Raw genomic sequence first — 26881 nt, forward strand, 5'->3', positions numbered from 1 at the left:
TTACGGAGGACTCTATAAGTCATTTGATTTGCTCCCAACCAGTAGAGAAAAAGCGAAGCCAGGTCATCAAGTAGCATATATCCCTAAACAAACTCTTTCTCCAACCAAAATGTATCCTTATTCATTGGGTACCCCAGATAACACTGATGCAAAAAACTAAAACACAACAAAGCTCTGTCGTTTCTGGAGTTTGCTGGGTGCTTGCTGCACTGAACAGAAAATTTCATTTATTAAGGTCACTGACAGCAGATGCACCCATCGACTCTAATTTACAGAAAAATGTGCATGTTTATCAATTACTTAACTTTTAAAACCAACACTCAGTGACATTCAGCTCCATGATCTGCTGGCAAAATGTGACTTCGGCAACGCGTTCTCATTCCCAGTTCATAGAAAATTGTTAGAGAAGGAGCAGTGTTGTCACAGTATTTTTTCATTCTGAAGTAAGACAATAGCCAGGAGAGAGCAAAAGTGACAAAATTACAACATTTTAAGCCTTTTAATTTTGATCATTTGAAGGTAGAATTGCCCGTCAGATAACTCTGTCGACATACCCGTTGCCTGCCTGCCAGATTTCATCGGTAACAGCCATCTTATAAATGCATTTATGCATCTGATTTTTAGCAAGTAAACAAGCCATGCATTAGGAAGAGGGAAACCTACAAGAAATAAGCGTCTTTGACAATCTTGGAAGCTTTGAGCACTGACTTTGAGAAAAGTCATTTTGCTTTGTCTCTACAACTTGGCATTTGGGTTTTGCTTGGTGCTGCTTTGCAGTTAAGCCAAGGGGAAGAAGAGAAAGGAAAGGGCATTGCTGTTTATTTTGAAATAGAAGGAATGACCATAGATACCAGTAGCGTAGATGCGTCCATTCTTTGACACCTCATCCCCATTCGGGGATGCTTCTGTACAAAACAGCTGTTCTACACAGGAGCGAGGCTGGCTCAGACATCATTGGCTGAGGAGGAAGCAGTCCGTTCAATTGGGGTGAAAGAAAGGGAACCTGTCCACTCTGAAAAACAGTGTGGTATCTTTTTAAAAAAATTCTAAACTTACATCAACCGTTAACCCAGCAATTGTACTCCTGAGCCGTTATCCCAGAGAAACGAAAATGTATGTTTAGACAAAAATCTTTACATAAATGCTTATAGCATTTTTGCCTATAACAGCCCTGATCTGGAAACAACCTATAAACAAACAATGGTACATCCATACCAGCATGAAAAAAGGAATGAACTTGTGATACCCACAACCTGGATGAATCTCAAGGGGATTATGCTGAATGAAAAAAAAAAAAAAGTCTAAAAAGGTTACCTACTGCGTGATTACATTTAGGTAACATTCTTGAAATGACAAAATTATTAAAATGGATGACAGATTAGTGGATGCCAAAGATTAAGGAAAGGGTAGGGGCCAGAGAGAAGTGAATGTAGCTATGAAAGTGCAACCATAGATCCTTGCTGATGGAAACCTTTTCCATTGACATTGACTGTATCAATGTCAGTATCCTAATTGTGATACTCTACTAGAGTTTTGCAAGATGTTACCATTGGGGGAAACTAAATACTTTACCGTGGATCTCTTTGTATCATTTCTTACAATCGCCTGTGAATTTATAATTATCTCAAAAGGAAAAGTTCACTTAAAAATTAAATAAATTTAAAAAATTGTTTTAAAAAGAAAGGGAATCTGTGACCAGGACAGTATAAACAGACTTCGGACAAGCACAGGTGTTGTGAGTGCTGACGGCACCCAGGGTAGGATACACACCCACCTGCATGTGTGTGTGCGTGAGCACAAATCGTGTGCTACACGTGTCCTTCCCCTCCTCGCCCCGCACAAGCCAGGAAGTCCCTTAGCTCTTTGTGGCTATGGAGGGGGCCCCACTTGCCGTCACCCGCAGCTCTGTTGTGCGTGACCTTGTTTGGCATGTCATGCCACGTGCCGGGATACCCATCCTCAGAACGGCCATCGCCTGGGGTGGGGTCTTTATTCTCATGGGAGAAAGGTTTTAACCCCTCTGCTCAGAGTCTCCCTAGAGTCCCACGTGGAGCATTTCCTAATCCAAAGGACGGCTCTTCTTCATTTGCTGCTTGGCAGGTCTGGGTGGTGCTGGAGGTGAGGTCGCTGGTCAGGGTCTGATCTTCCCGTGCACGCTGTCTAAAGGGTCACCCATCTGCTGTTTGCCATCAGTTTCTCATTCTGCTCTTAAAGCAGCCTAGGGAGAGGCTGGAGGGCTTGCCCTTGTTTTAGGAGGGAGAAGAATGATCTCCAGGTCGACGGCCGCTTAACCACTGGAGATCAACTCTGCAAACCCCATTAAGTCTCCGATGGTGTCTACACTGCAGAATCAGACGTCTGCACACCTGGGCTGCCTCCTGAAGTCTGATACTTGAACCCCGTGCCCACTGACCATGAACCCCTCCAACATGTTTATTGGGCTTCTTTACATGGATCTTTTTAAAGAGGAGAGAAATGGAATCCTAACCTAGAGGCAATGTCAGAAGGTGTGGTTAAGACAAAGGCACATTATGACCACAGGGGACATAGAGAGTAGAGCCATTTAATCGTCCCCCTTCACCGCGCTTGTATAGGTGGCGGTGTTGAAGTTCTTTTCTGCTCTATTCCTCCGTGACCCCTGCCCCATCCATTGTCCACCAAGGTGACACATCCCTCACTTGCTGTAGTGAGTCCTGGGCTCTGCTCTCAACTGCATCCATTTTATGTATTTACTTATTTATTTATTTTTTATTGAAGTATAGTTGATTTACAATGTTGTGTTAATTTCTGCTGTACTGCAAAGTGATTCATATATATATATATTCTTTTTCGTATTCTTTTCCATTATAGTTTATCACAGGATATTGAATACAGTTCCCTGTGCTCTACAGTAGGTCCTGGTTGTTTATCCATCCTATATATACTAGTTTGCATTTGCTAATCCCAAACTCCCAATCCTTCCTTCCCACACCCACCCTCCCCTTTGGCAACCACAAGTCTGTTCTCTATGTGAGTCTGTTTCCGTTTTCGTGGATATGTTCATTTGTGTCATTTTTGTAGATTCCACAAATAAGTGATATACATTTGTCTTTCTCTTTCTGACTTACTTCACTTGGTATGCCAGTCTCTAGGTCCATCCATGTTGCTGCGAATGGCATTACTTCATTCTTTTCTATGGCTAATATTCCATTGAATATATGTGCCACATCTCCTTTATCCATTCTTCTGTCAGTGGACACTTAGGTTGCTTCCATGTCTTGGCTATTGTAAATAATGCTGCAATGAACACTGGGGTGCATGTATCTTTTTGAATTATAGTTTTGTCTGGATATATGCCCAGGAGTGTGATTTCAGGATCATATGGCAACTCTGTTTTTAAGGAACCTCCATACTGTTCTCCATAGTGGCTGTATCAATTTACATTCCCGCCAACAGTGCAAGAGGGTTCCCTTCTCTCCGCACCCTCTCCAGCATTTGTTATATGATGGCCATCCTGGCCAGTGTGAGGTGATACCTCATTGTAGTTTTGATTTGCATTTCTCTAATAATTAGCAATGTTGAGCATCTTTTCATCTGCCTGTTCGCCATCTGTATCAACTGCATTAATTTTCAATGCTTTGCTCTTGCAGATGAATCTTTATCTTCCAAAGTGCATTTTTTTTCTCCATTAACCTATTCTTGATTTTATATGTGTGCATCAGGTACGCACATCTGGAGAGCTTAACATAAATCAGGGTATCAGAAAATCCAATGATAGGGCAGCAAGAATAAAGGAAATGTATATAATATATGTTTTCTATATATAGAAAGGGAAGTTTCTATATAAGGGAAGTTCTCTTCCCTTCCTGTGTGAGTTTCCAGTAAATCTGTATTTGTGACAAAATAGTAAATTTTCTGCAGAAAGAAGTTTTTGCAACCTCAGCTTAGAGATGCAAGCAGGAAGAGGAGGGCAGTTAGGATGGGGAGAGGGCGCTGGAACAGGACCAGTGCAGGTCTGGTGATCCAGACTTCTGGCTGTAAGATTTAGTTGGAAATTCATTGTGTAGAATATTGATTTTCATTCTCTAAATTAATTTACCTTATAAATCATTAACCTCTGGGTTTCATAAACTCTATAACCACGTTACCATTTTTGCAGACCCCGAAGCTTAATTTCATGTTCTCGGGCCTGGGATGTATATTATTTTACCTTGAATTTACCTCTCAAATTAAAGCAAGTGGTTTTTGACACTCTTTCGTAAATCATTTCCCTAAAGAAGATAGTACCCTAAATTATTGAGGAATGAAGTTGCACAATTAATTCAAACAGGATTAATAAAATTTCTGGTTACAAAACAACAACAACAGTAAACATTTATTGACTCACAAGAGCTAAACTCTAAAAGCCTTTGGTATATCCTAGTCACTTATTTAACATCTGCCACGGGTGGTTTAGTTGACTCCCCACAGCTGTGCTATGGGAGATTTTCGTCACCATTGCAGGTGAGAAAGTGAAGTCTGAGAAAGGTAAGTGACTTGTGTAAGATTTGCCCAGCCACCACTAGGCTACACTGCTTCTCAGGAGCCTGGAAGGATTTCTGGTTTGTTGGATTAATTGAGACAGTAGGTTTGTCTCTTCTCCAGCTGCAGGTTGTCTATAAGACAAGCCTGTTTGGGGCTTCCCTGGGGGCACAGTGGTTAAGAATCCGCCAGCCAATGCAGGGGACACGGGTTCGAGCCCTGGTCCAGGAAGATCCCACATGCCACGGAGCAACTAAGCCTGTGCGCCACAGCTACTGAACCTGTGCTCTACAGCCCGCGAGCCACAACTACTGAAGCCCGCGCGCCTAGAGCCCGTGCTCTGCAACAAGAGAAGCCACCGCTATGGGAAGCCCGTGCACCGCAATGAAGAGTAGCCCCCGCTTGCCGCAACTAGAGAAGGCCCGCGTGCAGCAGCAAAGTCCCAATGCAGCCCAAAATAAATAAGTAAATAGATAATAATAATTTTTTTAAAAAAAAGAAAAAGAAGACAAGCCTGTTTGGACCAATGGCCTCCAACGGTTTTCATGCAGCTCCTGTATCCTAGGAGACCCTCCGTTCCTGTGTTCTTGAGTTTGCCTTGTACACGTTAGACATGTCTGCCTTCGAAATTAAACAGCGGGTGCAGGCAACAGGAAGATGTAGATGTGGGTATCACAGGGGTGTTTTGGATAATACTTCCTCCACCTTCAACCTCTTCCAATTAGCACATTTGCTAGTTAAATATTTCTAGGCAGAGCGAGAAAAGGTAAATTAGGATTTGGGAGATCGGGTTAAAGCAACGTTCAAATAATATTCCACTGAGGACCAGTATATATATTTGAAAGGTGAGGTCAAAATGTGGAGTCAGAAGTAGTTTGAATACCTGTTGCTTTTGAGTCATGACCCAGGGAGGGCTCAGCCGTCAGAATGTCAGATGCAGCAATCCCCCTGAATAGATGGATTGCACCTGCTGGAATTAATGGAATTAACCAATCAGATGAAATGAAGCCATGTATTTACAGTAATCAGCATGGTGTCTGGCATGCAAGAAGTGCTCAATAAATGCTAGCTGCCGTTGTTATTATTATTACTGTTACTGTTACTATTACTCTCCCTTTCACAGATGGTTAAAGCGTCTTTGCTTAAGATGTGCATATGAGGCCATTACACTGAATAGAAAAATCATGGATGAGAAAAAAGTCTACGATGGAAAAGGAGACATCTATTTGGACCATCTTGTGGGTTTTTATATCATTAGTAGTATTTCACCTTCTATTTGAAATGTTCCCTTTGGACTTCACGCTTCCGAAAGAGCCCTTCTGTCCGTAGCTTTGGTATTTAGGATCTTGCGGGCAGGCCTAAACTGCTTCTAAGAGCTTGAGCTTTCCCCATAAAGTCAACGCATCACCCCAGAGCTATTCGGACGTTTCAGGGGAGCTGCAGGCTGGCGGACTGCGGGTCCCTTGGATTCGGAACCAAACGTAAGAGAGGAGCTTGGTAGGGGGTTAGTCAGTGTGGCCGGGTTTGAATTTGAGTGGCGAGGAGGCCTTGAATCTGGGATTAATGCACAAGGTTTCTGCAAAGGAAAGCATAATTTTCCATTTTGTATCTTCAGCTTATAGATGATCAAATCCAATGCAAAAAAAAAAAAAAAATCTAGTCCTAAAACTGAAAATGGGTATGGATGGTGTAGGAGAGCGTCATAAAATAAGAGCGCTCTGAAGGGCTTGGTTTCTGAATCATTCACCGTCCGTCGTCTCTGGACATTCTGTGCTCACAGCCCAGCTCAGGCGGCAAGTGTAAGGTGATCCCTCTCATTGCTGGAGAAGTTCTGGCCGATCTCTTTCTAGAGCTTTTCTCTGGCTTCGATCACAGAAATGGCCCCATGGGCGATCACAGAAATGGCCCCATGGGCGTGCAGGCAACGTCGTTCTCCATCACAAAGCCCGGATAACCTCCCACGGCAAGTTCAACCGGTGGTCATTCCAGAGAGCAAATGAGCTGCAAGCTGTCTTTTCTGCAAGACAGTGAAGTCCAGCAAGTAGAGTGGCACAGCTGCATCAAGAGTGGGGAGACCTGTGTTCACTCCTAGCACTGTCCTGTCAGACGATTTCCTGCTGGTCTGATTATCCACTGCTCAGGTCAGCCAGCCCGTTGTGATGCTTATGACCCCGGGGAAGCACTGACCACACACGCTGACCACGGAACCTTCCTCTGACTCACAGGCACACCGGCTTTGGTGTTCCCCGAGACGCATGTGTGCAATGCCACTGCACGGACACGGTGGCACTTGTGTATGTGCAGGAAAGCACTGGTGTGCTTGGTAAGAATGAGGACTAGTTAGAGTTATTCAGATTCTCTCCAGCAAATGCAACACCCTGGGAAAAAAAACACATACAGTTTAGTGTTAATTGGAGAAGATAGCTGAGCAGAGCCATGAAAGCATCCCAGATGGCTGAGAACAGATGCCGGAGCAGGGGAATCCGTCACACGTTACAGCTGTGATGTGATGAGGTCAAAGATGGGCTTTATGCGGGAAATCACAACATTATCAACAACCAGGTACAGCACCAAATAAGGATGCGTTTGCTGGAAACAGTATGAACTCACACAGGAACTGACCCAAGAAGGAAGTGAAGCCAAGTCCAGGAAGGGTCATCCGTACAAAGGCAACACTTCCGTCTTGCAGTTTCCTGTTTCTTAGTTACCCTAATAATCCTAATTCTCTATTTAATGTGTTCAGTTACCACGTATAAAAGTTATGTGTTCAGTGATCTGCAACTCAAATCTCATTCCTGGTATAATCCTTGAAATCTGTAAAATGCCAACCATCTCCTGTTATTATATGTCAGCAGGTATTAAACATGTCATCACAGGGAAACTCTCCTCTAAAAGTATGCCCCTCAGATAGGCATCATTTAGGACCTTTTAAGAAACTCAGGTTCTCAGACCTCACCCCAAATTTACTGAATCAGCATCTTCATTTTAGGTGGGGCAGGGGAGATAAATTAGGAGTTTGGGATTAACATATACACACTACTGTATATAAAATAGATAAACAAGGACCTACTGTAGAGACAAGGGAACTCTACTCAATATCTTGTAATAACCTAGAATGGAAAATAATCTTAAAGTATATATATATATATATATATATATATATATATATATATATATATATATATATATATATCTCAATCACTTGCTGTACACTTGAAACTAACACAATGTTGTAAATTAAGTATACTTTAATTTAAAAAAATAAAGGACTAAACAAATGTTGATCAAATCATTTAAAAAAAAAAAAAAGAATCTTTATTTTAGCATGGTTCCCAAGGTGACAAATAAGCTTGTCAAAATTTGAAGGACACTGATATATAATAAGAACATGCTATGGAACCTATATTCTACATACAAGGTCTTAATTATTATTTTGGTCACCCAGAAGAATGAAAAAATGCATAAAGTAGCCTAATCAGTTCCTTACTATCACATTTGCTTACTTTTCTGTCACTATTTGGAAAATGATTAGGGATAGCTTCTAAATGTGTTTCTAATGAAGTTCTTCTGTATGCACTTAGGAGATGGGAGAGCGAGTGACGTGGTTAAGAGGATGATCCCAAAATCAATGGGCGTGGGTGAATCTGGTTGAAGAGGAAACACACAGGATGTGGCGATGGGTGTGTTGATGTCTATTTCACCGTGGCTGCCAGGGAAGGATTTAGCCTTTTATCGAGGGCCTTGGGACAGGAAGGTTCCAGGACTCCTGCATCACAAGCTTGTGGCAGGTGTGCCTGCGTGCAGCAGAAAGGGCTCCTGACACGGTCGGAGCCTCTTCTCTCCTGCATGTTGTTTTTTTTTTTTTTTTTAAATATTTATTTATTTATTTATTTGGTTGCACTGGGTCTTAGTTGCAGCAGGCAGGCTCCTTAGTTCTGCCTCGCCGACTCCTTAGTTGTGGCAGGTGGGTTCCTTAGTTGCGGCACACGGGCTCCTTAGTTATGGAATGTGAACTCTTGCAGCGTGCATGTTGCAGCAGGCATGTGGGATCTAGTTCCCTGACCAGAGATTGAACCCGGGCCCCCTGCATTGGGAGCACAGAGTCTTAACCACTGCGCCACCAGGGAAGTCCCTCTTGCTCGGTTTTTAGTGGCGGTGGAGGCCACCCTGGTCTCATCACTCAGGATGTGGAAATGCAGTGCATGTAGCAGCCCCTCTTGCTCCCAATTCCTAGTTCCTAAAACCATCCTGCAAGAGTTTCATTTTCAGTGCTTCCTTGGACCTCCTGTCTGGGCGGCATCTGAGTGAGTCTCAGACTATATTTTGTGCAGCCTTTGCATTAGATCCGAGTATGGTAGGGCAAAACCTCATCTTCTGTTTATTTATTACAATATTTCACTTGCTACTGTCTGAAAATACCCTCGAATCAAATAACAAATGCAAAGCTTCTAAACAAACACCACCAGCTCTCCCCCACGTATCCCCCAAAAGCCAGCACATCATTTTTGTATCTTATGCATTGCAAATAAATAATCCAATCTTTTTTGGTCATGTATTATTTTTCCCTTTGATGTGTAAGCTTTTGAACTTGATTTTATACTATAGGTAACCCATATGCTTTCAAATGTCCCATCTGTGGGATCCCTAGAGCTCCATGTGATGGAGAGGATCAGGACTGGAGTTTTGGAAATCTTGACCATTTATTTTGGGAAGAAGTACAAGATCGAGTTTACCTACATTCCACGGACATCGCTTCCAGCTGGAGACAATAAATCTATGTGCTTGTTGACAGATATGTCCTGATGTTTGGCACGTTGGTTATGCTTCTAATCCCACGTAAGCTAAACAAAGAATTGCCTTTCCAGGGCCCATGATGGCAGAATTTCTCTATCCCACTCAGTAACTGATTCAGGAGAGCCTCGGAACATAGGGTAAAGCTCGCTTTCTGGAGCAACGCGTAGCATTTCCCATGCCCCAGGGAGAGTCATAGTCACCACCAACTGCTGCAATTAGAAACTCTCATTTATCTTAAAATCCTAGCCCCCATGGGAATATTTGACTGCCACCATTCACCTGTTGATCACAGGAAGGACTTAGCTAAAGTAGTTTTAAGGGAACTTTTTAGGGTTTCCTGCATTCCCTGGAATTACATTGAGTAGGTGGACGTTCTTCCTTAATTATTCATGGTGGGTGGCTGCTTCAGGAGACGTTTTCTTTCCTTAATGAGCTCGATGTTTCCAAAACGATGAATAGGGACATCACAGCATTTTGCTTCCATGTTTTGCCTGAGTCGACCTACCTTGTAGAAGAAAAAAGACAGATCTGCTGAAATAGCAAGGCTTCCATTAGGCAAGCTGATTTTTAAAAATTTTTTATTGAAGTATAGTTGATTTACAATGTGTGTGTGTGTATATATATATACACATATATATACACGTTTTCAGATTCTTTTCCATTACAGGTTATTCCGAGATATTGAATATAGTCCCCTGTGCTATACAGTAGGTCCTTGTTGTTTATCTATTTTATATATAGTAGTGTGTATCTTTTCATCTCAAATTCCTAATTTATCCCTCCCCACCTCTTCCCCTTTGGTAACCATTAGTTTGTTTTCTATGTCTGTGAGTCTGTTTCTGTTTTGTAAATAAATTCATTTGTATTATTTTTTTTAGATTCCACATGTAAGCAATATCGTATGATATTTGTCTTTCTCTTTCTGACTTCACGTAGCATGATCATCTCTAGGTCCATCCATGTTGCTGCAAATGGCATTTTTCATTCTTTTTTATGGCTGAGTAATATTCCATTGTGTGTGTGTATAGATATATATATCACATCTTCTTTATCCATCCACCTGTTGATGGACATTTGGTTGTTTCCATGTCTTGCCTGTTGTAAATAGTGCTGCTCTGAATCTTGGGGTGCATATATCTTTTTGAATTATGGTTTTCTCAGGGTATATGCCCAGTAGTGGGATTGCTGGATCCTATGGTAGCTCTATTTTTAGTTTTTGAAGGAACCTCCATACTGTTCTCCATAGATGCTGCACCAATTTACATTCCCACCAACAGTGTAGGAGGGTTCCCTTTTCTCCACACCCTCTCCAGCATTTGTTATTTGTAGACTTTTTGATGATGGCTGTTCTGACGAGTATGAGATGATACCTCATTGTAGTTTGGATTTTAGGCAAACTGATTGTTTAACTCAGATTTTTAACTCCATTGTAAGAGCTGAGCTGCATTGAGTATTCCTAGTCCTGGGCTAAGAGTTTGGGATGCGATTCTCTTTCATCCCTTATGGCAACCCTCTACTATTACATGTTATTGCCTCTGACTTAGAGGCAAAGAACCCCAGTGAGCAAACCAGGGACCCAGGACTCAAACCAGGTTGGCTTCTGTCAGGACCCAGAAGCCAGAGCCTGAGCAGTTAATTCTACATTATAGCACTTCCCTTTCACGTCAGAGCTAGGATTCTGCCCAAGCGCCAGAAACCCTTCTCTCCTATGTGGCATGCCATAGTCCTGACTCCAAAGAGTGGCTTGGCACCTGCTCGTGGTGTGAATCAATGGAATGAACAAACTCTCCAGGACCCAGGCTTCACACCTGAAGGAGGAAGGACCCTGATTTTCACAGCACCAAGTTTTCTCCTTTAGAATGACGAGTTCTCATCTTTTCCAGTGTGCTAGCTCTTGTTGTCTCTGGTTAAATAACAAAGTGCTCTCAAAATGGCTTGTTTCCTGTATTTGTTTCGTTCCAGGAAGAATGTGAGAAAGCTTTGGAAATAAAGCATTTCATTTATAAGCTATCCTGCAGCCCACCATCGGTAATTCAAAACTATCATCCTACATAAATTGGTATCATTATACCTGGAGAACCTTCTGAAAGATAATATTTGTGGACCTCTGACTTCCAATGTATGGGTCTGAAAGCAAGAATAATACAGCAGTATTTGTTCCCACAGGAGATTTCTGGGCACAATTTTTAGAAGAGAAATATGTTAGACCTTTATAGGATCAATCTCATGAAAAATTTAATGGTTAACGGGCTCCGGGCTTTCTGAATGAGATTCTGGCGTAAGACCCAAATAGTTATGAGATACAAGGGTGCCTCTTGCAGGAGAAAAAGAACTAAAAGGAAATCAGAAATCTGACGGTTTTCCATGTATAAATGCATGGTGGCCTCAGCTAGATTCTCTTGTATTAATCCCAGCCCAGTGGTGTGCAGTGATTTTGATGAAAGGGATGAAGTTATCACTCTAGGCAATGAATCAGAAAAATTGATGGGGACAAAGAAAATATCATGTATCATGTAGCAAGTATCATGGTCATTTGAAATATTGGAATTTGGAGGAAATATCTAGGGAGGAGTGTGAAAATGGGGAAGGATGCAAGATATATTTTAGTAGAAGGAGCTACTAAAATATATCGTAAATGCAGCTGCAGGTTCGTCTGGATATGAAAATAGCCTAGAGGGGAATCTGTACCTAGGAGATGTAGCTGGCTTGAGCAAAGGCAAGGGTCACCAGGAGGCTTTGGGAACAAACGCCATCCATGACCCTCCGCGTGCCCTGGTCTTTAGCCTGTGTTTACTAGGCTTTTGCGAACACGTGTTGAATGCATGGATGAGGAAGTCTAGGAGCCAACAGTGCATTTGAAAGGCATCTTTTAAAAATTAGTGGACTATTTTTTAATATGTATTTATTTTAATAATGCTTCGTTTAAAATTTTTTTAAAACTAAAAAAATTTTTTTTTAATATTTTTGGCTGTGCCGTGTGGCTTGCAGTATCTTAGTTCCCTGACCAGGGACCGAACCCGGGCCCTCAGCAGTGAAAGTGCAGTCTCCTAACCACTGTGGACTGCCAGGGAATTCCCAGTAGACTTTTTTTTTTTTTTTTTTTTAGCAGTTTTAGGTTTATAGAAAAACAGAGTAGAAAGTACAGAGAGTTTTCCTATATTCATTTCTTCTGCACACAATTTGCCATGTTATCTCTTGTATTAGCAGGGTACGTGTGTTGCTTTTGATGAGCCAATATGGATACATTACTATCAATTAAAATACATGGTTTACATTAGAGTTCACCATTGGAATTGCGCCTTCTGTGGGTTGGGACAAATGCATAATGATTACAGCATCATACATGATACTTTCCCTGCCCTAAAACTCCTCTGTACTCTGCCTGTTCTTCCCTCCCTCCCCTCCAGCCTCTGACAAGCACTGATCTTTTTACTGTCTGCCTAGTTTTGCCTTTTCCAGCATGTCATAGAGTTGAATCATGCCGTATGTAGCCTCTTCAGCTGGGCTTCTTTCACTTAGCCATACGCATTTAAGGTTCTTCCGTGTCTCTTCATGGCTTGATAGCTCATTTCTTTGTATCACTGAATAATATCTCACTGTCTGGATGGACCACAGTTAGGATATTCATTCACCTGCTGAAGGACACCTTGCTTGCTTCCAAGGTTTTGGCAATTGTAAATAAACGTGCTCTAAATATTTACATTGTGTCCATAGAAGTGATCACGGAAGCCACATTTTTTAAAAAGGCATTTCTTCACAGCATTTTCTTCATGCTAAGATACTTCTATATAATATATGAAAGGTGAATTTCATTGGAAGTGGAGGTGCATGGTTGTATGCCCTTTTGCAAAATACCAATTAAAACACAAGGAAGTAAAAGCCTGAATCCTCTGCTCTCTGCCTAATCTGTGTTATTTTATTTAGAAATTATTATATGCACCAAAAGAGGCACTTTTCCTTCAAAGTGTTAAGTGGGGGTTACATCGCCTTGTTGCTTCTTCCTCTGTGAACTCATTAAACTAATTACCATTTTCAAAGTGATAAGCCTTAAATTAGTGTCAGAGTCAAACTCCCCCAAGCCCGAGTGCACACGTGGTTTGCTTAGCTGAACCAAATCACAGCACGATAAATGTCTGGCTGACGATGATTTATCATGGGTGACAAATCACTAAAATGGCCCCGTGCATATTATTTTTGGTCCTGAGGATGACATTTATGTATATGGTGTGGCTTCTAGGAATGTTTATTATATGAGTTAAAACACTGAAAAAGATTGAATGTACTCTAGCCTGTGGCACTGCAATCAAATAGCAAGAATATGTCTGGTAGCAGATGACTGGGGTCTGGCTTTCACATCAGAAATCATCTCTGCCACCTCCGTGGAGGGTTGTCTCTGCGGCCTTCTACCCCTTTTCTGGACCAAGTTGGTGAAGGTGCAACCCTGGAGTGCAGGGCCTGTCTCCACGGGGGGCATGACCTACCTGCTGGATAGGATTACCCATATTCAGTTATTATTTCTGCTGCAAAGGATGCCTGGTGTCCTTTTAGAATTCCAGTTGTTGTGATTGTCCTACAGTGAAGAGATGGTCCCCTGTCGAGATGAGTGATGCTATAGTCACACCAAGAGGGTGTGGAAAAGGTTGTAACTCACATATAATGAGGCTTTCTGGGGAAAGCAGGACAGCGCCTAAGCTGGTCTGAAGATGGCTTGAGGGAGATGGGAAAGGAGACAGATTCAGCTTTCATGGTGGGTAGGAGCTGGGGCTTGGATGTGGGTTCCCACATGGAGGTAGGAGCTGGCATAGTTTGAACCTTCCACGGGCACTGGGGGAGGGAGCCCCTAGGCTTTCTTATTAGCTTGTTGGGCGCAAGTGGAAGAGGCAGAGGTGAGACTTAAAAGCTCTTAGCTGTCAAACATCAAAAAACCGAGTCAGACCCTTTAATACCTCAAACAATAACCGCATGCAGGGACTAAATTAAACTAGCAGCATGTGAGTGTAGCAATCTCCGTGAAAATTGTAAATTATATACCTCTACTCTGACCATCATTTTCTTCTGATCTGAGAGCAGGTGGTAGCTTTCTAATCAGAGAGTCTGTGTTTCAGCCTATTCTTCAATCTTCAGCTGGCTTCTGTTTTGTTTTGTTTATTCTTATGGAAAATTTGAGGCATCCATAGAAGCAGAGAGCAAAGTGCAGTGAACTGCCATATGCCCTGGATCCACATTTAACAATTAATGAAGTCATGCCTGATTTTATTAATCCATGCTCCGTACTCACTTCCTTTCTTCCTGGATTAATTTGAAGAAGACAGCAGCCATCATATCATGTCATCCATGGGTGTTTCAGGATGTAACTCTTAACTTTTTTTCCTTTGTGTCTTTTTTTTTTTTTTTTAATCCTCTGTGATTTTCATTGAGTTCATCCACTTAACTCTGCAGGGTTTGAGAGTTTGGGTTTTGCGGTCAGACTTAACTCTTCCTGTCTGGGTCTCTCACTTCCTAACCGTGTGACTTTGAACAGGTCATGTATCTTTTTGGAGCACTGTTGCCCTCACCTGTGCAATGGAGCCAATGCTCTTTGCTCGTAGGGTTCAGTATGATGTAATCAAGAGAACATGGAATAAAGTCCTTTGCAGGCAGAGTGTTCAACAAGTGGTACCCGTTACTCTCATTGTTGACCATGGTATCATTATTATTTTGAAGGGTTGCTATATGGGGGTTAGTATACCATGTGAAGTTTGGGTAAAGAAGGTGAGGAGAAGAAAAAGGAGAGTGTGAGGAATATTTATTTTCATGATGGACTGTTTTAGACCTGGGTATCTATGGTAAGTATGAAAAAGGTCATTCATCATAAAATAGTTTTAGAGATGTTTGTTTGTATAAGAGGAACAGTGATGATTTAGTTTTCTCCAGTCAATAAGGAAAACTAGTAGACTTCTTTATAGCCTCAGGCCGGCTGGTGATTGCAGCAATTTGGCTTCTTTCTTCTGGCATCTTCCTCCAAGGGGCTCATGATCTGTGAGCCTGATTCTTCTAGAATCCTTTATCAGGTCTCCCTACAGGGTCACCCCGTGATGCCTAGAGGTTCAGATGATGCTTGTAGATGATACTTAATTCAGCGACTGAATCTTCTCATTGTCTCTGCCAAGAGCCCAGCCACTGTGGTTCCTTCTGATTACGCTGCATCCCCTGTTGGGATCAGCACAGGAGAGCTCAGTGTATAAGACCATCTCCTCCTCACCATCAGAAATTAACAGACAAGTCGATGAGGGCAAATCACCTCCCTTTCTTTTCTAAAGATTGCACTGTCTTAACACGGAGTGTTTTCTCCCCTTCAGGGCAGATCTTGGATGTTCTAGATGAGTTGAAACTGGCTAATAACACCCTGGTCTACTTCTCCTCGGACCAAGGAGCACATGTAGAAGAGGTGACTGTCAAAGGGGAAGGTCACGGAGGCAGTAACGGAATCTATAAAGGTGAGAAATCTATCCAGGTGGGAGATGCCACGGTATCAGCTCTGTGCTCTGCCCGGCCCCCTCAGCTTACCCCCTCATCACCTTCTCCTGGACCTTGGAGCCGTGGTGCTGTTCTTCTGCCACTTGAAACATACAGGGCTTTATTGGGTCACAGGCATTGAAAACTCAGATGGCCAAAGTGACCATTTCCAGTATGGTCCCCCCAGAACTTAAAAGCACGCATTCTGTGTCCAGACATTAAAATGAGGGTGTTTTCCCCCTAAATGTAAATTCAGCCCCATATGTGTAGTTGGTTCAAACAAGACCCCTTACACCCTCCCCCCGTGACCTCTACAACTACAGTTGCTTTAAGCCTGGAAGTTTGTGTTAATTTGTTACAGCAACAATAAAAAACTATTAACTTGTAGTTGTAGGCATCAGAAGTTTGAAATGGGTCTCACTGGTCTAAAATCAAGATGGTAGCAGGACTGCATCTTTCTGGAGGCTCCAGGGGAGAATCCATTTCCTTGCCTTCTCCAGCTTCTGGAGGTGCCCACTCTCCTTGGCTCATGGACCCTTTCCTTCCCTTTAAAGCCACCAACGCAGTGTCTTCAAACCTTCCTCTCTCTCTCTCTCTCTCTCTCTCTCTCTCTCTCTGACCTCTGCTTCCATAATTCCATCTCCTTTACTTACTCTTTCTTGCCTGCAATTTTAAGGACCCTTGTGATTATGTCAGGCTCACCCACATAATCCAGAGTAATGTTTCCTATTTCTAGACCCTTAATCACATCTGCAGAGTCCCTTTTGTCATGGAAGGTAACCTAGTCACAGTGTCTGGGGATGAGGATGTTGACATCTTTGGGAGGTCATTATTCTGCCTGTCTCCATATGCTACAGCATTGTGGGCTTCCTGACACAGCATTAGCTAAGCCACCACCAAGACGGATCAAGCTACCTGTCATTGGGGATATTAGACAAGACCCATCTGCTGACCCCAAGTTGCTTGTACAACATACACTCTGCGAATATGAGACATAGATACCTGGTTATAATAACATGTGGCCCATTTCACAAAGACTTAGGTGAGGTACCTCGAAGGGCATATCTGTGCTAAGGGTTAGGACACCACCCGAATCTTCAGTGGATGTGGGTTGGATGTAACATGGAGGAGGATGATTAGAAGTGACCATGCAAAGAGGCAAAGCAAGGTGTCCCAACAGTAGGGGCTGCTGAATAAAGCAACATGCGTGATGCATAGGAAAGCGCAGGACCATTGAATTCTGCTCCCTAAAGCCATGAGGTGCTTTATTGCCGTTTCATTATTCTCTCACATGGATGTTTCACAGATTCCCAGGGACTCAGGAAATCAGAGTATACCTACAAAGATATGAAATGCTAATCTATGGAGTGCTTTCATCCGTTAGTTTACAAAACCCTGATTGAGCTGTGTATCTGGCACTGGGTTAGAGGCAACAATACGGTCCCTGTCCTAAAGGAGCCCATGGTCAACGGGTTGGGTAGGTGGGTGGCTGGTTGGTTGGGTGGATGGTTGGGTGGCTGGTTGGATGGTTGGTTGGGTAAATGGCTGGTTGGTTGGGTGGGTGGTTGGTTGAGTGGGTGGATGGTTGGGTGGTTGGCTGGGTGGTTGAGTGGGTGGATGGTTCAGTGGTGGATTGGGTAGGTGGTCAGATGGGTGGGTAGGTGGGTGGATGGTTGTTTGGGTGGGTGGGTGGTTGGTTGGGTAGATGGTTGGATGATTGGTTGGGTAAGTGGCTGGTTGGTTGGGTGGTTGGTTGTTTGGGTGGGTGGTTGGGTTGGGGGTGGTGGGAGGAAGCCTAAGGAGGCCCATGCGATTTAACAAGGGTGTCGACATTCTTGGCACAAGATGCCAGTGGTGCATACAGCAAGGAGAGCCTCACTTGGCCAACAGGGCCCAAGAAATGCTCCCAAAGGAGACCAGGCTGGGAAGGAGGTAGCCAGGGTGTGCTTGAGCTCTTGTCCTTCTACCTCGAGCTCTTTCCACTCTCCCAACCACACACCCTCCTCAGTAGAGCTGGGATGAGGAGAGAAGCACATGGCTTACTCTGCAAACTGGCAGGAATGGGGTAACGCCGGATCCACCAGTCCTGAGCCAGACAGACAGCGAAAAGGCAGTCTGTCACCCATCCCAATGGCAGCACGTAGCCTGTGAAACCTTATACTTCTATTTACATCCTCGACATGCACATCTGAGTCCTTTCAAATTCTGAGCACCGGGGGGCGGGGACCTTTGTTTAGACCTTCGGTTACCTGGAACCCAGGAGGGAAGGATTCCTGTTCAGTGTGGGTCTGGACAACCTCGCTGGATGTTCATACCACTTCTTTTGCTTGTCATTGTTCCCTCCCCAGTGCAGGACAAAAGACTGATACTCAGCACGGGTGAAATGACTGAACAGGTGTCTCTACTCGGAACAGGATTAACCCACTCTTTCAGCCAGCCCTCCTCTATTCAGTCTTATTTTCGAGAAGCGAGAAGTGAAAATATGTATTCCTGTATAGTAAGATGAGGTGCTTTCGTTGTATTTCCTTGAGGTTATGGACTGTGTGTGGAGAGTTGTTTTTATGTTATTTTATACATGATAGTGTCTCTCGAGATGGAGTCACAGACTGCATTTCGTGACTGGCTCCCCCGTCCATTCATTCCCCCGGTGAAGGTCTGTTAGGTTCCAAAGTTGCTTAGTGGCTGCTGCAGAGACGTGTACATAAATCACAGTAATAGAAGTGGTTAGCAAGTAATACGTTATTTAAGAAAGTCACGTGTATGGTGCGATGGAGCCTTGGTTCGGGGACAGATGACCAGATGACCACCAGCTGATGAATCTGAGGGAGCCTCATGAGCCAAAGAAGGAGATGTATTGGCATTTTGCGTCGATGGCTGACTCCTCGGAGACATAAGTGGATGGTGAGGATGGGTCAGAAAGAGTCAAAGGTCTGAGTGACGCCTTGGAACTGGGGTTCTCATACAATCTGAAAAGCATGCTCACAGCTGCTCCCTGGTTTTTTTTGTTTTTTTAAGAAACATATTGGATGTGTTAGAAATGCTCTGTTTGAACACTAGAACTATCATCGGTGTCTGACAGTGTATTAATATCTCAGCCACTACTCTCTTGCGAAGCATTATCCCTTTGTCAAGTTTAGTTGAAATCAAGTTCACAGTGAAACATTGTTACGGTATGATGCTCAAAAAAAAAAAAAAAAAAAAAGATGCGGCTTCCTTCTAGCTATGGGGAATGACCAAAGACTTCTCAGTGTCAAGACGCCTTGTTTTCTAAAGCTGTGAAGTTGCACTCCTATGGTTTATGCAAACACAGAGGAATCACACCATTTGAACTCATCGACCAAAAGAGCATCCTTTCGGAACAATCCTGACTTGCAGTCTTCATCAGAACTGCTCCAAAAGATCTACACTTCCTCACATTGCCTTCTCTTCTCTAGTCGCATCCCATCCTGCCTCACTCTAATAAGGGCACCCCTACTGTCACTTAGGGCCCCCCGAGATAATCCAGGATAATCTCCCCATCGCACGATCCATAATGTAATCATATCTACAAAGTCTCTTTTTCAGAAAACAAGGTAAAATTCAAAGCTTCCAAGGATTCCAAAATGGACATCTTTAGGGGCCATTATTCAGTCTGCCGCTCAAAAAAAATCTGTACTATTTGAGCTCAGTGATCCCTCTGTATTCCTCAAGCCTGTTTCACTAATGAAACCTATGGACCGCCTTGGTAGAATGGCTGTGATTACATCACTACACAGAGTTCAACAGCTAATCGCTTTTTTTTTTTTTAAAGGAATTCCTTTATTTTTATTATTTATTTATTTATTTATTTATTTTTGGCTGTGTTGGGTCTTCGTTTCTGTGCAAGGGCTTTCTCCAGTTGCGGCAAGCGGGGGCCACTCTTCATCGCGGTGCGCGGGCCTCTCACTATCGCGGCCTCTCTTGTTGCGGAGCACAAGCTCCAGATGCACAGGCTCAGTAGTTGTGGCTCACGGGCCCAGTTGCTCCTTGGCATGTGGGATCTTCCCAGACCAGGGCTCGAACCCGTGTCCCCCGCACTAGCAGGCAGACTCCCAACCACTGCGCCACCAGGGAAGCCCCGCTAATCGCTTTTAATCAGAGAAACATTAGATTCTGCTGTAGTCTGCATTTCAAAAAATTAATTTAATTGTGTGGGGTTGAGGGGATAGTGACACTACTAGTTTTTTTTCTCTCTCCTTTTTTTTTTAATTGAAATATAGTTGATTTACAATGTTGTGTTAGTTTCAGATGTACAGCAAAGTGATTCATTTATACACACATATATATCTATTTTTTTCAGATTCTTTTCCCTTACAGGTTATTACACAATATTGAGTATAGTGCCCTGTGCTATGCAGTAGGACCTTGTTGATTATCTATTTTTTTTTAACTTTTAAAAAAAATTGATTTATTTTATTTATTTATTTTTGGCCGCGTTGGGTCTTCGTTGCTGCGCGCAGGTTTTCTCTAGTTGTGGCGAGCGGGGGCTACTCTTCATTGCGGTGCATGGGTTTCTCATTGCGGTGGCTTCTCTTGTTGCAGAGCATGGGCTCCAGTAGTTGTGGCATGTGGGCTCAGTAGCTGTGGCTTGCGGGCTCTAGAGCACAGGCTCAGTAGCCGTGGTGGATAGGCCCAGTTGCTCCGCAGCATGTGGGATCTTCCCAGATCAGGGCTCGAATCCATGTCCCCTGCATTGTCAGGCAGATTCTTAACCACTGTGCCACCAGGGAAGCCCTGTTTATCTATTTTATATAAAATAGTGTGTATCTGTTAATCCCAAACTCCTAATTTATCTCTCCCCCACTTTCCCCTTTGGTAACCGTAAGTTTGTTTTCTATATCTGTGAGTCTGTTTCTGTTTCACAGATAGGTTCATTTGTGTCATGTTTTAAATTCCATATATGAGCGATATCATATGGTATTTGTCTTTCTCTGTCTGGCTTCACTTAGTATGATAATCTTTAGGTCCACGCATGTTGCTGCAAATGGCATTATTTTATTCTTTTTTATGGCTGAGTACTATTTCATTGTACGTATACATCACATTTTCTTTTATCATTCACCTGTCAATGGACATTAGGTTGTTTTCCATGTCTTGGCTATTGTGAATAGTAATGCTATGAACATTGGGGTGCATGTATCTTTTCGAATTAGAGTTTTGTCCGAATATATGCCCAGGAGTGGGATTGCTGGATCATATGGTAGCTCTATTTTTAGTTTTTTAAGGAACCTCCAGACTGTTCGCTGTAGTGGCTGCACCAATGTACATTCTCACCAACAGTGTAGGAGGGTTTCCTTTTCTCCACACCCTCCCTAGCATGTAATATTTGTAAACTTATTTTCACCTTTTCCCTGAAATATTTCTCCCTTAGCTGGGACCAGAATAACTTCCGTAAGATTTTCTTAGAGTTTAGAGTTTCCTTCCTCTTCCTCACAGCTGAAAATTCCCCGAAGTCTCAGATGAGAACATCATACTCCTAGCTCTGGCTTCCTTTTCATTCCTCTCCCAAGTCAAGGTCACCCAGCAAGAGGCTCCCCCCTCAACCCCCGCCTCCCTTTTACTCTGCCTAAAGGCAAGTAATAAATGTCAATGGAGTGGATAAATTAACTCTATAGATGGCTTCTGCAGAAGCATTGGTTGGTGGGTGTGAGGGCTGAAAATCGTATCTTCCTGAGTGTTCATGAAAGTAGACTTTCTCCACGTGCAGAGAAATGCTTTCCGAATTCCCTGATGCCTGCAAGAAAGGCACTGCAGCTTCTGGCAGTTCTCCTTGAAGTGCAAATTCCAAAAGCCACTGATTGGCTGGAGCCCATATGGCTTAGGAGTTGCTTCTTACAGTCACTGAGTTTGGTGGCTCTTTGCCTCATGCAGTCACACAGCTTTCAGAGCAACGGATGCTTTCGTTGGAAAAAAAAAAAACCCAGCAAGAGGCTCTGGTAGTTTATTAGGAGGTGGTTACATTCAGGTTCATTCCTCAGATTTTAGCAAACATTTTCATCAGCTCCCCAAGAGAGAGCAAAGCTGGCTGGTCTTGCTAGTATCAGGACTTGCATGCCAGGAGGCATCCCCCAGGCTTTTCCTCTTTGAAAGAAGCTCACATGTTATCCTCACCTAGCAGTGCATTCCTTCAGTTAAATTCCACTGACAAGCACGCATATATTGAGCCTTCATAGTATGCCAGGCTCGGGGCTAGCTTCTAGGACATAATGACAGCGAATACAGGGTCCCCAGCCTCTAGTAGCTCATATTCTTTGGTTGAGATGGACATCTAAGGAGATGGTCTCGGAATAACAAACTAGAAAGGCAGCTCTGAGAAGGGACGATTAGACGTTGTTCCCCCAACCTGGGAATTCAGAGAACTTCCCAGGAGACACGGACCTTTTGCAGGCTGATGTTTGGAAGTGTCGGCTGGGAGAGGAGAGGTGGAGAGTTCATTCCAGGCAGGAGTGAGATGCTTACAGGGAGCAAAACAGCAGCTCAAGGTTGCTAGAGATGAAGGTGTAAACAAGGGATACTGGGTGATGTAGCCGATGAAAGGGACCCTACGTCCACGTTAGTATGTCCGATAGAATGAAGCAGATAGATAGACAGACAGATAGGGATAGATAGATAGATAGATAGGGATAGATAGATATGATGGATGGATAGATAGACAGATAGATAGATAGATAGATAGATAGATAGATAGATAGATAGATAGATATGATGGATGGATAGACAGATAGATAGGGATGGATGGATGGATAGATAGACAGACATAGGTAGGTAGGTAGATAGATAGAGATAGATGAACAGACATAGGTAGATAGATAGATACATAGAAAGAAATGTGTGTATATATATTGTGTGTATATATATATGTATGTGTGTGTGTGTGTATATATATATATATAGTTATTGCCATTTGGGTAGTAGTTAAAATTGGAGGTCAAGAATATCACCCAAATCCACTATAAGGAGAGGGTAAAGGAGTGAACATAGGGATGAATTGAGGGGTAACATAAGATGTCTCATGTTTTTGGCTGGTGTGATTGGGTAGATAGAAGTTCTTTGAGGAATTAGGACTCCCAGGCAGAGACTTGGTTCCCTTGTCTTTAGAATTTGAATAATAGGAGTGTAGAAGACTGTCGAGATGATTAAGAAGTCAGTACATGCACAGTGTGTCCTAAGTGCCCTTAGTGAGGGCAAGGAATACTGATATCTGCCAGAGTGCAAGAACTACGATCCAGATGTATTCTACTCACATCTGTATCCTCAGAACCTAGAATAGTGCCTGACATATTGTAAGAAATTATTTTTGAGTGAATATGTAAATGAAAAACCACTTGAGCTTAGGTTTGAAGGATCAGTGGTTTAACTCAATGAAGAGGGCAATGAATCAACGTGGTTGTATTGGTAAACCCATTGGTATTGGTGATTGATTAGATACTGGGTTTGAGGGAAAGGAAGACGTCAAAGCTGTCTGTTACGTGTTTGGCTGGTGTGATTCGCTAGACAGAGGTTCCCTTTAGGAATTAGGACTCGTGGGCAGAGACCTATATGGGGTTGGTGTATGGGATCATTTAGCGTAAGAAGAGAAGAGGGTCAGGGACCAAGCCGAACATAAAAGGTGATATGGGAGATGATCCAACAAAGGAAATACGGAGAGAGTGACAGGGAAATAAGAAGAAAACTGGGAGGGAAGGGAAGATCCAGGGAAGAACGTGGTTCGTAGAAATGGATGCTGATAAACAGTCAAGTAGGATGTAGACCCCAAGGGTCCATTGTGTATATTATACATGTGACGCTCCTAAGAGTATTTTCAGTGGAGACTGAGGGGCAGAGGCTGGCTGGAGAGAAGCGGGGCGGAAGGTGAGCAGTGTCTCACATTCTTTTCAGAAACGTGTCTGTGCAGGGAGACGGGCTGTGAAAGGGGGGCTTTGTCATGGGGAAGGTTGGAGTGTATTTCATTCTCTCAAGTCAGCTTCAGTAGACGGATCGTGAAGGTACAGGGGACAGCTGAGAATGTCAGATTTCTGAGAAGACTGTGGGAAATGAGACCCAACATGTAGGAGGATTGATCTTTGCAAGGAGGAGGGACCTTGTCTAGTCTGGGAGGGAATGCGGAGAGCAGGTGCTGGTGCATTGAGAAGGGATAGTGGCTGGAATTTGAAGGTGTTCCCAAATGAAGCCCTCTGTTTCCTCTCTGCAGAAGGAAACAGTTACCTACTGAAGGTGGGGTAGGGCGGGGCATGGGGGTGACAAGTAGTGTTCTGGGGGAGGGATGACATGCCAGCCGCACGTGGGGAACACTGGATTCCAGGAACAGGAAGGGACCCCATTTGGTCACTTTAACCAGATGCACAAAGTTGAGAAGATCTCGATTTACAGAGAACAGATAGATATTTTCCTTGAGGGCTGGTATCGTACTGGGAAGGCATGAATATGTGTCAGAGGTTCTCTGGGATCCAGTCTTTTAGCAAGAATGTGATGGAAATGGTATATGGCATGATCTGAGCTGGTCATCGGGACCACATAGGATAAAGTTAGCAAACATCCCAAAAATTGAAGTGTCATTTGGAACAATTGGGACTGTCCACTTAAGTAGAAAACTGAACTACTGAATGATCACAGTCTTCGACGAGTTGACTGCATTGGGTTTTATTTGACAAAACGTGTGACCGTGGTACGACAGGGTTCAATATTGCAGAGTTTGGGCCCAAGGTTGAGAAAGCTGTGTTGGAAGGCAGAGGTTTGTGGTTAGATAATAGAGTGTTGGGATCACTCACTTTTGAGACGGAGCAGGTGGGAGTGATGTGGTCTGTGGGTGACGGAGGCCAAGGTTGCCTGGAGGGGGACATGGTTGGGGATGTGACATCGGTGGATAAACTGAGGTCTGGGAGGGCAGGGAGTTGATGTATTTCGTGCTAATAGAGCTCATTTTCCTGGATGGAATGCACAGTGAGACTAAGAAGGTAAGCTTGTTGGATAAGACTCTGCAGGAGAGAACTGTGGAATGCAGCAGGTTAGGGGAATGAAAAAGCCTAGCAAAGTTAAGGGACCAAAAGAGGTTGGAAACAGGAGTTTATAACCACTCCCATCTGTAAGGTTCTCTTCCCCCCCCCCCCCCACCAGGAATACTCTGCATCAATTCATCCATTATTTCGTTCATTCACTGCATATATTGGACCTTCTCTATTTGGAAGGTATTACGCTGTGGACCACAGTTGATTCAACAGTAGATTAGAGTTTCTTCTCAAGTACTCTTGGTCCCGCTGGGATGATGAGATGGGATCGCATTGATTGTCACACCTCCCATAAACGAGAACCTTGAAAAGTGCCCAGGAAATGGAGAGTAGGAAGACATTACGTGTGGTAGTGGTTGTAGAAGACTTGATTAGATAGGAAGGGCGTGTTGTGCAGGCTTTCGAGGGTTTGTAGAAATGACTGGGGGTTGGAGGAAAATCCTGGCAGAGAAAACAGCAGCAGAACTTTGCAGAAGGCGCGATGGGGTGAGTTGATTGCTGGGGCACTTAGGTGAGACTCCGCTCAACTAAGGAATGGTATTGGAAGGCTGGCCCAGAGCCAGGATGTGATTACTTTACATTTCAGGCTGAAGGAGAGATTCTTTAGTTTTTCATTCTTGCAGAAGATATGGAGTCCAATTAAGTGAAAAAATAAATCATCAGTGGAAGTTGCGGTGACATTTCCCCCCTAACACTGAAGGAGTTAATATTACGGAGTATGGTCAGGGCTGATGCACTCACCCTTCTCCCCAAATCTGAATTCAATAACTTTAAGAGCAGGGCTCTATATGTGGAATCTATCAATCAAAAAAAAAAAAAAAAAAAGGGCTACAAATGAACTTATCTACATAACAGAAATAGAGTCACAGATGTAGGAAAGAAGCTTATGGTTACCAGGGGGTAAGGGCAGGGGATAAATTGGGAGATTGGGATTGACACATACACACTACTATACATAAAATAGATAACTAATAAGGGCCTACTGTAGAGCACAGGGAACTCTACTCAATACTCTGTAATGACCTATGGGGGAAAAGAATCTAAAAAAAGAGTGGATATATGTATATGTATAACAGATTCACTTTGCTGTACAGCAGAAACTAACACAACATTGTAAATCAACTATACTCCAATAAAAAAAAAAAAAAGAAAAAGAGCAGGGCTCAATAAACTATGGCATTTGGGCCAGATCCAGCCTGATGCCTGATTTTGTACATCAAGTTTTCCTGAAACACAGCCATGTTGATTTGTTGGTGTCTGGCCCTCCTGCTTCTGAGCTTCTGAGGGGTTGGGCAAGCCACCCAAACCACCTAAAATAGTTATTCCCTGGCTTTTCAAAGAAAACACGTGCCACCCCCTGGCTCAGATGATTTAGCCGTTTGATGTCTTGCTTAAATAGTCACCTTTAGCTTTTGAAACCGGGTCAGTTATTTTAAGGGTGTTCTTCAGTTCTTTACCTCTCCTTCAAGCAGTGACATGAGCAGATAGCTGCTGTTTATTTTTGCCCTGATAACAGGTGGATGATAGTTTGATAGAACCTGGGCAGTTTTGTCACATCTCCCATCTATAATTGGTGGGGATTTAGTCCCTGGACTGAATACATCGAGGAGAGTGTAAACTATGGCATCTTGGGTGAGAAAGACTTTAGGGTGAATGAGATTCATCACGTGCTTCCTTGTGGTTCCCATTAATCCAGGGAACCAGTGTTATCGGGCGGGGAGATGCCCAAGAGGACAAAACGTGACAAATAGAGTATTTCATAAAACTCTGTGCCCACATCAAGCAAAAGAATGACAAGCATATGCTCTTGCCATTCAAAGGCATTTGACCTGCCGGGTGGCAGCATGCGTAAAGACAAAAATAGAAGCGTGGTTTAGAGACAGCTGTTCCTGACAAGAGTCTCGGAGTGAATGGTAGAAGAATTTTCTCTGCACCTTCCTGGAGAGATTAACTCAGCCATCATCTGTCTGTGACTTCCTGTCACGGCCAAGTGCCACCGGGACGTTAAATGCGTGAATTTGACAATTACTCGACCAAATTTTAAATTTAGACCATGCTCTTTTCTCTGT

At 43.3% G+C, this 26881-nt stretch overlaps 1 protein-coding gene across 4 annotated transcripts in view; it reads left to right on the forward strand.

Moving 5' to 3' along the window:
- The window catches only part of LOC309652441 (steryl-sulfatase-like), a 344513-nt gene that overhangs the window by 127065 nt on the left and 190567 nt on the right, over positions 1-26881 (forward strand). For all 4 annotated transcript variants that reach the window (XM_082446232.1, XM_082446233.1, XM_082446231.1 and 1 more), the window contains one exon: positions 15633-15770. In XM_082446232.1, coding sequence (XP_082302358.1) covers positions 15633-15770 — 138 coding nt within the window. The remainder of the gene's footprint in view (positions 1-15632; positions 15771-26881) is intronic.

This window comes from Balaenoptera physalus (genome assembly GCF_965194825.1).
Source record: "Balaenoptera physalus genome assembly, chromosome: X".
Taxonomy (NCBI): Eukaryota; Metazoa; Chordata; class Mammalia; order Artiodactyla; family Balaenopteridae; genus Balaenoptera; species Balaenoptera physalus.